The sequence below is a fragment of the Mastacembelus armatus genome, chromosome 22 (genome assembly GCF_900324485.2).
Source record: "Mastacembelus armatus chromosome 22, fMasArm1.2, whole genome shotgun sequence".
Lineage (NCBI taxonomy): Eukaryota > Metazoa > Chordata > Actinopteri > Synbranchiformes > Mastacembelidae > Mastacembelus > Mastacembelus armatus.
The window spans coordinates 5,539,312-5,550,621 of record NC_046654.1 but is presented as its reverse complement, the minus strand read 5'-3'; the positions used below and the strand labels follow the sequence as shown (position 1 = coordinate 5,550,621).

Genomic DNA, 11,310 nt, shown 5'->3' with positions numbered 1-11,310 from the left:
AGCTGATCTTGTGCAGAAACCTGGTTTCTGCAGCCCAGTTCTGCCTGCCCTGCTACTCCTGCGGTACAAAAGCTTCACGCATGCGCAGCGACGTTCCCCTTTTGGCGTGAGCAGGACACAAGGTAAGCTAAACGTCGGGGAGTTTTAAGAAAGATGTTTAACAATGCAGCCAGCGTTAAGCGACGAATTGTTTTGCGATGTAGTAACGCCTCACCTAAAGGGTGTTCTGGGACGGACTCCTGTAGGTAATCAGTAATTTGAAAGTAGTTAGTTAGATGTTTGGTGAGCGATTAAAAGAAGTTAGCATACTGCTTTAGCTAGCATTAGCAACAGCGCCGTCAGTGTCAGTGGGTGGGTCATGTTAGAGAGCTAACTTAGCTAGCTAGCTACCGAGCATAGAAAACACACGTGGTGGGAGCCCGAGGCCAGCTTACTGTTTCAAACTGTGTAACTAAGACGATATTTATCTGCTACCACGTAACAACGGCTGTTAAATGCGTTTGCAGCTTTCTAACCTGATGCTAGGCTGCCTAGCCACTGGGACGCTAACTTTAGCCTTTCTGCAGATTACTCTCTGAAGTCAGCGAATTAGCAAAGCAGCTAGTCAGCTAACATGTTTACCTTGTTGGCAGTTTACCTCAGACAATCCGTTAAAGAAAGCAGCAACATGGTGTAGACGAAAAGTCAACACATTAGCAACACATTTCAGCAGTTTGTTAGCTTTGCGTCAACTTTAATTTGGCATCTCCCAGTCTGATTTCGCGTTTTGGATTTTTTTACGCTTTTTGCGGCCCAACTAATGAGCGTAGCAGCTTCTGTGTCCGCTACAGGTCTATTTCTGACTGCAAAGGCTAAGCTGGTTCTGATTGTTGTCATAGTTCTCAGACATCCCGAACCCACAGGAGAATAAGAACCTGATAGATTGGAAAGTATTATTCCCCAAAGAGGAAACTTGTTTGGTCACCATTCTCCAGCTCAGACACAGTAAAGCATAAAGTCATTTTCAAAGTGACATAGTGAAGTGCAGAACTAGTAGCACCCCTCAACATGAATATTCTAGAATATTACATTTGATTTTCTGGAATCAAGGAACTGTAGTTAATATATGTGAGACTTCCAGAACATGTGTGAGAGGTGATGTCTCTGCTAAATTGCAATAATAAGAGTTACGTATTCTGTTCTCTCCATCAACCTCATGACAAAAGTCTTATTCCTATTTTTGCATCGTAAGTTCTTATGCCACACTTAACCTTAGTCTGCTGTCAGTCATGTTACATATTGTTGTTTGTTTTGCTCATACAGCTTGACAGAACAGCCCGTTTCCCACCATGGCAGATGAAGATTTCACCACTGTGGATTCTGGGGCCTCTGCAACATACCCCATGCAGTGCTCTGCGTTGAGGAAGAATGGCTATGTCATGCTGAAAGGACGTCCCTGTAAGATTGTTGACATGTCTACCTCCAAGACTGGGAAGCATGGGCATGCTAAGGTAAAACCACCTTGTGCATCCTTTGGAATGCAGCAATTAAGGCACTTTTGTGCTTTAGTTTCCCAGTTTTAAAAGTCCCCTACCTCCCAATGCTAATTTGACACAAGGCCTGATCGAATCACTTAAGGATTTTTTGTTTTGCCAGGTTCACCTTATTGGACTTGATATCTTTACCCAGAAGAAGTTAGAGGATATCTGCCCCTCTACCCATAATATGGATGTCCCTAATGTCACAAGAAAGGACTACCAGGTGAGATCTTTTTTTATAAACCAGGGGCTCCAAGGGGGAAGCAGGATTTACAATAAAAACTGGATATTGTCAGTTAAACCAAGTGCCAGTATCAACTTGCACTGAATTGGAGCCAAATAATTTGTGTTATGGCCCATACTGGGTCTTCTGGTATCTTTTTTTAGATTGGCAGTCTATTAGTTCTGTACAGACATATACTTTCTATAATATTTTGTTTTTTATAATACTTAATCCTAATGAGAATATATGATTAACAATATAATTGCTTTCTTCATCGTCCCAAAGGCCATGTTTAACAATAAAGCTGATGGAACTTCAGCTTGACTGTGCCTCTGCTTTGAAATCCTTTATCTTAATGTTTAACAGTTAGCCGTTTTTGTTCAATGGCACATCTAGGTAATTGATGTCTCTGATGGCTTCTTGGCCCTGATGGATGATAATGGAGAAACCAGGGAGGACCTGAAAGTGCCAGAAGGTGACCTGGGCAAAGAAATTGAGAAGAAATTCATTAATGGAGAACAGTTTATGGTGAGTTTCTTTGGACTGAAGTGGAAAAAAAAGTTTTCTTACTGCTGTAGCAAATCTAAAAACGATGAAATGGTTCAAATGTTGCATTTATACAATTAAGAGGTTTGCAATATTCACTGATCTTTCCTTAAACTGTGTCTCAGACCAGCACTTCACATTGCGCAAGACAATAATCAGTTTCATTGTTCATGTGTGCTTACTGTAACTACTGTGTGCATATGGCATCTTTTTTATAACTTTTATCCCCAGTTTTATTTTTGAGGCTGTGCACTGTTTTATGTCCAGAAGTGTTCTCATTTACACCTGCAGCGACTGAGCATGTTTGCACGGTTTCAGCGATGATGTAGAGCATCATAACATCTTTGAGTCAAATTAATGTGTAAGCAGACGTTGTCTGCTTTTTGATAGTTCTTGCTATAATTCTGCTGCTGCAGAGACTGTCTGTTCTGACAAGTGTTAAGATACAACAGTGTGAGTCACACTTGAGATCTAGCTTTCTTTTTTGCAAAGCTCACTGTACGAAACATTCAAGTGGCACATTCCCATTTTTACCCATTGTGCCAATGTTTGCTGTTATATCTTAAAATGTTTCAGCTGTGGCACACCAATGTTAATTCTGCAACTTAAATTCATGGCTGGCCAAGAAGAAACTTGCTAACTTGAGAGTATGCATAAAAAATACTTAGCACTGATTTAAAATAAGATGCTAGTGAAATTCAGGCAAATAAAGAGAACTTCAGTCTGCCAAATAACAAAAGTGATGTGAGACAACTGATCCCATTTCAGGTCTCTGTGATGAAAGCTTTAGATGAAGAGCATGTCATTGGCACCAAGGCCATGACTTCTTAAAAAGCCCAGGACAACGCTGGAGGCCTCACACTTCTATCCTCCTTTATGGTTTTGAAGCCTCACCAAAGCTACTGACCTTCACCCATATCTCCACCAATTTCCCCACTGGTTCACTGACATCCTGAAGCTGGACTCAGTCAGCTTCTTCAGCTTTACCTTGGACCTGGAGCTGACTGGCATTCTCTTCAATCAATGAAGTTAGCAATCATATATTAACTGTGGGTACTGATATTTTTCTAGGAATTCCTAATAATACTCTAGCAATTCTTAAAATCCCCTGTAGGCTATAGATGATTTTTCTTTCTTTCTTTTTTTTTTTTTTTAAATGTACTGAATGAAAAGTTGATTCATGGCTGTGTACATTTAGGCACCTAAAAGCATATAACTTCATTGATAGCTGAAATATGCCTTTTGTCTTTAACTAGCACATATGCATTCACATGCACACTTACACACATGCCTTGCAGTTATGAATTTATGTAGATGGCAAAATTTAATTTACTTTGCACTTGGACTGCAGATCTCCTGGCAAGATTTCTACCTCATCTTGCTGGCTTTCAATAAGATTGGCCTTTTTTTAATCATAAAACTTTACTCTCAGCCGTTCTAATGCTGATCACACCTGGACGGGGGAGCTTGGGTGGGGAAGTTTTGTCTTCTGTACTTTGAAACTTTTTTCCTTTCACTCAAGGCCTTTTATGAGCTGACAAATGTATATAGAGTGATTTTGAACAAAACACATAAAACCTTTACACATTACATACAGAAGATGGTACATTACAGCAGTGTAATAGTGTGCCAGTCAAATATCAGTGGAAAAATACTAATGGAAATGTTTTGGTTTTTTTGTCTCCCCCCCTCTCCATTTATTAATTTGGGTTATGTTACTCTCCTTTCTCTGACCACATCTCTTAACTTTTTTTTTTTTTGTCTTATGTAAATGTTAAGTCACATGATTAGTATATACCACAATCTGTTCTCTAAAAATGTTTCCGTTGCACTTAATTGCATTTCGCTTTTACCAGTACGCACATCTTTCCACCTTAGGGAAGTGTTAAACTTTTTTTTAAAGATGTTTAGTTGCTTTTTTTTTTTTGTTTTGTTTTTTTCTTTTTTTTTTTTTATGTGCACATTGAAAAAGCACATAAACAGCTCTAAGGACATTATTCATAGTCTTAAATCCATAATGTCTAGAATCTTGATTTTGTCTATTAAATGTACAAAAGGTAATTTTGTATTACCACAAAAGATATTGACATTCAATGGTGGAAACAAGAAACTGCTGAGTCTTACATGATGTAGCCAAATCTAAGTAATAGTTTTTTGTTGATTATCCAAGACTAGTAATGGGAGGCGCTGGTGCCCAAAAACAAAATAGGTCTTGTGCAGAGAGTGTGGTTTACCTGGGCTTTTTGAAAAATTATGTTGAATGGTGAGTTCTGTTTACATCTGCACAACACCTGTTATTGGGAATCACTGGGTAATGGCAGTAAATCGGAATACGTTTACATGTGCTTCATAATGTGGTTGCTTTTTCATGCAGGTATTTTCTCCCCTACCTCCTGCCATAAATTTCAACAGTGGCATATATTAAGTATATTAGCAATACATTTGAAGCACTGCAGCCTGAGGGGTGTTCCTGTTGTCTGATCAGAGACTGGTGTGTAGTGAGAGGACAGAGTAGTAAAGAAGTCGGGCTTTCAGGCATGTTTTAAATTTTTACAAATGGCCTCCTCTTTTGCTGTGGAAATGGCTTAGACTAGTTTTAATTGACGTTTTAGTCAGACTTTGCAATATGGCCACAAGGATGCACTACTTTAAATATCTTTCCAATATTTGCAATGTTGTCACAACAGTGCTGTTCCAGATTTTGGTCATAAACCTGTTATTTTGTAAAAACCCTTTTAGAAACAGGTTTATACATCGTCAATAAATCTGATTTCTCTAACAGAAATCTCTCAATCCCTTATATTGGTTAGTGAAGGTGTTTACATGTTTACGATATCAGGTTATGGATAAAAGTTGTCAGTGTGTAAATACACAGGTTGTAATATTAAGTTTAGAAGGTATTCAGTTTGAGCCATGTGTGCAGCAGCAGCAGCAGCCGGTTTGTGATTTTGTTCTGACTTTAATCTGCCAAAAGTATTTTCTACTTCTCTCAAGACACCAAAGTTATTTTTTTTGTTTGTTTTTTTTCCCACTAGTGGGTGTTACATTGTGTAATAAGTTTTACAATCATTTTATTTCTCATTATTCCGTTCTCGTTTAGTGTGTGGTGTTTTCCTGAAAGAATTTCAACAGTGGCTGTCCACCCTTTGCAGTATTTAGCAGCATTCTGGATTGCAAGGACCAAAAGTTGGGAGACACATGACTGTTCTCAATGTACCAACGGTACATTCTATATATTGAGGCTTCATTTCTTTTAGCAGGAATAAAAACAGTTGACTATCAAATGTATGCTCTATGGGAAGCAGTATAGTAGAAGCGGGCTTTAACCTTGTGTGCATGTGTGGGCTGGTGTTGCTCATGTGTAGACACAATGTTCAGAATGGGTCACAAAGTCCCCAAAATCTAAATCAATAATTGTTAACAATTTACTTTATTATGGCTAAGTTGGCATCAATCTCTAGGTCTTGAACACAAGCCAGTGTAATATTCACTGTCTGTATCTGCTGACATTCTGTGGCAGATGCAGATACATGCAAGACAACTCGATTCAACTTTCCTACATTTGCATGTAAATTCTCTACCAACTTTAGCCTGCAGCATCTCAACATGATATATTGTGGAATAATGGACCCAAAGAATGTGTGGGAAAACAGACCTGGTTATATGCAAATTGCAGTTTTTTAGGTAATAAGCAAAGCTGCACCAAAATTGAACTAGTTTGCTCAGTGAAAACAGTACTCAGTGTGAAAACCATGATTTTGTTTCTAGTGTACTGCCTCCTTAAATACGTCTAGGTTTCCCAAATTATCCAAATCTCAGTATTCAGTCTATAGTTGTTTAATACTATTGTTTTGAGGTTTCTATGCTGCTCTCCTCAGCCCTAACACAGGATGACAGTCTTCCTTAAGCCATATTTGTACCCTCTGTGTGTCACACAGGAAAATTGCCTTCATTTCTCTCCAATTACTGAGCTGCTCTGGCCTCTGATATGTAGCACTAATTAGTACCACACATCTTGTCAACAGTCCTTTTCCTTTAGCCATCTGAACTGATCTCTGATTCTGTTTGGGAAAAAATGTTTACACTGTAAGTGTGTTGGCCTTCTCCTTGTTGGCTTCACATGCTGACCCAAGATTGGAGTCTATTAAGGGATACAACTGCAGAATGACTGTAGTCATGAAGGCAGATTTTTCTCAGGGCTCCAAACAGGAGTTGTGTTACTTTAATGGTGTCATTAATGAGGCTTTTTATATGACATTATTAGCATGGCCTTTATCATTTGTTTCTGAAGTCAATAGTGTTCTAGAGGTGGAGAATGTTTCCTTTTTTCCATGTATCTGTGCTAAACATTTTCACTTTTAACTTTTATTTTTCATGCAAAAAATAGTGGTTTGTCTGAGTGTACCACAGGTACAGAGTATTATAGCATGGAATAGCTGAATTGTTCAGACTTGTATACCGTATGTTACTCCTGTACACTGGGGAGGGGGGTTTCAGGATATTTCTCTAGCTTGGCGCAGGTTTCTTCTGATTTTAGCATTCTTGTGGGGAAATCTGACATTGAGCCTCATTTGGAACATAAAGATATTCAGCCTCCTCTATTCTCCATTCCAACTAATGTATGGCTGCTGTCTTTGTTTTTGATGTCTAGGAAAAATAAAAGTTCATTCAAATGTTACTGGCTATAAGAAATGTGTTTTCTGTTTCTCTAAATGTGTCCACAGTGACAAATGCCTCCATGTGAACTAGTCAAGTGAGAGAATTTGAAAGTTTGGTCACCAAACAAAGAACTGTAAGCATGTTTGGGTTGTTTGGTGTTGATCTTACCTGGTGCAGTGAAAGTTTTTTATGTTTCTTCATCTTTTGTCTTTTAGAAGATTCTCTGTGACATCGAGTTATTAACAAGCTGCATCTTCATCTTTTTCCGCCTCCTTTGCACATCATTAGCCAGTCAGATACAGCTCCACAGTCCAGTTCAGCAGGAAATTCTAGCCCCCTTCATTCTGCTCCAATGAAGATCTAAATCCAGTGTTGTCCAGATGTTTCTTTGGGTAACTGGTGGTCTTTAACCATAGGCCTGTCAGTATCCAGAGGTTTTTTTTTTTTTTGGTTGTGGTTGCCAAAAAAGGCAGGATAGGAGAAATTATATATTTTAGTTTAGAGGTTTAGGCCTCAGAAAAATGCAAAGTAAAGCTTGATTTAATTTTTCTATGCTTGTTTCTTTTGGCTATGTTATGTTATCTTCAAAACTTAGCTTTCTGGCTTGATTATTAGTCTGGCCTCAAACTGCAGGGCTCAGTTGTCCAACGATCCATCCATCCACCTGCTATGCCACCTATCCTGTGGAAAGTTGCTGCAGGGCGGACTGGACCTGATCCCAGCTGTCACTGAGCGAGAGGCGAGGTACACTCTGGACAGGTCACCGGTCTGTCACAGGGTTGGGTTCAATCGGTTCTCGAATCCTCTACCTGTTGATCATCTGGGTAAGTGTGTCCAAACCTTTCACTTGTAGCCGGAATAGGAAGATTTAGGCTGAACTTTAGAGATAAGTGGGACTTGCAGTATATCAACCAGAGTAAACTAATAAATACAGTTTTCAGAATCAATATTCATATTTATAGCATGTATGCCCAAAAAAAATGTCCAATTAATCGTGTATATACAAGAAGCATACATTGAAGCCATGGTAATACTTTAAATTGTCAACCAAAGCAGTGGATACTGTAGGTAGATATATGTCAAATACTAAGGGGTCACAGTCAGTCAACTTTCAGGAAACTGAAAATGTGTCATTAAGGGCTTTGCCTCAGCTGCTCAGTAGGTGGCAGTGAAGCGTCACATATAATAGTTTAACTTTGAAGTCTGTCTTTGATCTTTCTGTCAAATGTTGGACATCTAATTTTACAAACATTTCAATATATATAATAAAGTGAAAATGTGGAACTCTACATGTATTTTATTAGAGGGGTGACTACTTAGACACAGGTAATATTTTTGACTGTTAAAATGTCAAAATATTCGTTTTCAAATAAGCCCACGTCCGTAAAGGCTTATTGCTTTCAAGATATACAAATAATTTGCATTGGAAAATAGGTTTTTAGAGGAAAAACTACATACACTGCACCACAGGAATCACTTTGCAGTTCTGGGAGACAACAAAATCCATTAAGCCATCTGCCTGGCCCCTGCAGACCAGCCTCCAGTGCTTCCGAGTTATTTACTGAGATTTTCTGAACTTTTTAAGGCTTGGTGTAAAGCTCAAACCAGGAGGATTGGCAGTTTTATGGGTCATTCCACAGCATTTCAAACTTGTTTATCCAGACGGTGAAGCTGTTGGATTCCTAGCTGATGTTTGGAGTAGATGGATGATTTTGGAATGATTTGGTGGTTTTGGAATGGTTTAAGGGTAGAGGGCTTCTCTTGTCAGTGAGGAAAAACACTACTCTAAACACACATGCATGTAGGCTACATGGTGGGGGACTGAGTGTAAGTGTGTAAGTGCAGTACATTTATCTTTAGATAGTATGGGAGAAGAGATCAAAGTAATAAATGTGGTCTGGGTGCCTATTACATACAACAGAAACATTATTGTAGCCATTATATAATTACTAACCGCCACAATTGTCAAAGCGCAGGAATGAATCCCTGAACAGTAGCTGTACATTGGACAAAAGCTTTTAAAATCACATGTTGCCCACCACCATGTCTGCATGTTTAAAATGGACAGGAAATGCAAATATGATCACTCATCAGTGTTGCACAGAAACATAGGTTCTGTATGTAGTTTGGAACTGAGACGCCAACGAAAGAGACGGGCCTGAATGAATGAAGTGAAAGAAAAGAAGTGTTCAGGTCTGTGTTGCTTGTTTACTTTTTAGTGGTTAGTCCTAGGACTAACCAGTAACAGGACTAACAGGACTAAGTTCTGTATTAGCTGTAATCCATTCTGTCTTAATGGACTAACATCATACTAGTCCATTAGTATGACGAATGATTCCGTCTGTATTGTGTAACCATTTAGGGTGGGTGTCTGTCTATGTAGCCTACGTATGTGAATTTTTGTGCATGCATGTGTGCAGGGGGTGCTCGGCATGTTTTTGAAGATCTGTGGAGTTATTGAATCCAGATTTTTGAAGTTAAAAAAGTGGAGAGAAAGAGCACTTCATCCTCAGCCCCTGACAGGATTTGGAGGACTGATGGAGGACAGAAGGATGTTTTTTTTTTTTTTCCTTTCATGTGCTCAGTCGCACTGAGAGCAGAACAGTAGGGAAGGTTTCTCTGTGTGTGGTGAGGTGTTTATGTGTGTAGTGGGGCCGGATGAATATTGATAATACATTCAGCAGCCATTCAATGGTTATGAAGTATTAATATGTTGTACCATCAGTGTGACTCTGGGATTGCAAAGTCTTTTGGTCGGTCCACGTCTTGGTGTGGATTTAAGTCTGCTAACATTTGAACTCTTAGTTTCAGTTCCCTTTTTAGATGTGAAATTGTTGCACATACTGTAAAACAACAGCGAAATGTTTGCCGTCATTTTTAACAACTAAAATTGTGTCTATGTTGCCGGGAAAAAACAGGAACATTGTGCACGCCTGTCTCAGGGTGAGTCTTTGTATTTGTGCGTTTGTACAAGACCGTGATCAAGACCAGAAGGCCAGGGGAGTGTTCTGACTTTACAAAAAGTTATGCTAACAGATGTGTTCATTTGAGAATGAGGCTCACAGCATGCACTTTCTATTTTAAACGACAACCTTCTGTACAGTCATACTGCTGGGAATACTCTCTTGTCTTTGGGAAAAAGAAGCCCTCCCTGAAAGAATTAATGAGTTCACAAGAAAACAAACTAGACTACACTGGTATTGGCTGTTTTAGAGTCAGACAGAACAAAAACAGTTTTTTGTTGTTTTTTTTTTGTGTAGAACCACTTAAGTGATTGTACATTAAGCATGTACATGTACACTTCCTCACAAACTGACAAAATAATGAAAAACCGAAATGGTTTTCATGGTGCTAAATGTAAAACAATGACATGTTAATTTGAATATCTCTGAATAACTGGACTTGTGAATTACAAGAAGTGTGCATGTAATCCAGTAAATGAATAAGGGGTAGCTATGCAGCTTCTATTTCCCTGTCTGTTCTCTGAATGAATGGACTGTGAGCAATTGAGGCTGTAGCCTCTGATAGACCTCTGGTCAAATGCAGTATGTTGTTTCTGGCCACCTGCTCCCCTCTGGCACAGCTTTGAACTTCCTTGTGTGTGTATGTTACTCAGAGCAGTTAGTAGACTAGTAGTTGGAATGTGGAAAGGTTGTGTCCAACATCTGGAGGTTGACTTCAGCAGGTCGTGTGGAGCACATGGGTGGGGAGACCCTAAAGAAGAGCTGATGGGAGGTGGGTTGGTGGTATGGTCGTTATTCAAACCAGATGAGGGTAACTTCTCATAGCTGAGGAATAAAAACACTCCAGTCTGTACTTTATTTGATTTATATTTCTTTGACTTTACCAGAAAGGCATTGCTCAGTAATTCACCTAAAATGATTTCATCTTTGAACCATCTCTTTAACAAGGTTGTTGTTAGATTCAGAATTCAACAGTCACTCCTCTTGTGGCATTGTAATGACTGTACATGCAGTGGGCTTTTTTTCCTGACGGATGTGGGTTCAAAATTGAGTGCACTCTAAGGAAATGTCATAATCAGGCAGCAAGATGTAAGGTGAGAAAATGACGCAAAATGACAACAAACGTACTCAAAAGTACTACACATTGATCATAGATGCAAAAAGATCACAAAGGGCACATGGCATGATTTTGTACACAAACCACTAGTTGTTACCTGTCACGGTCTTATAGATGGCTAAACACCTTAATGTTTATTCAAACATATACATCAGATATTATTTAGTTATTTAGTGTCTGAGGTAAGTCATCTCAGGTTGTACAAAACTCATTTGCCATATTACTAATGAATACTAATGAACTACTACTGATGTACTTAGATGTTGCTGGTTGGAGGTTTTGGGA

At 39.0% G+C, this 11,310-nt stretch overlaps 1 protein-coding gene across 3 annotated transcripts; it reads left to right on the top strand.

Annotated features, from left to right (window-relative positions):
* The first annotated feature begins 82 nt into the window (after positions 1–82).
* eif5a2 (eukaryotic translation initiation factor 5A2) lies at positions 83–6,964 on the top strand. Of its 3 annotated transcripts, none has more exons than XM_026307042.1 (5): positions 83–122; positions 1,303–1,490; positions 1,636–1,740; positions 2,137–2,268; positions 3,055–6,964. In XM_026307042.1, the coding sequence occupies exons 2-5, from the start codon at positions 1,329–1,331 to the stop codon at positions 3,115–3,117; spliced, it is 462 nt and encodes a 153-aa protein (XP_026162827.1). In that variant the 5' UTR covers positions 83–122; positions 1,303–1,328; the 3' UTR covers positions 3,118–6,964. The 3 variants fall into 3 exon arrangements, with proteins under 3 accessions (XP_026162827.1, XP_026162836.1, XP_026162846.1); XM_026307051.1 differs by lacking the exon at positions 83–122 and adding an exon at positions 170–245; XM_026307061.1 differs by lacking the exon at positions 83–122 and adding an exon at positions 221–241.
* The last annotated feature ends 4,346 nt before the right edge of the window (positions 6,965–11,310 follow it).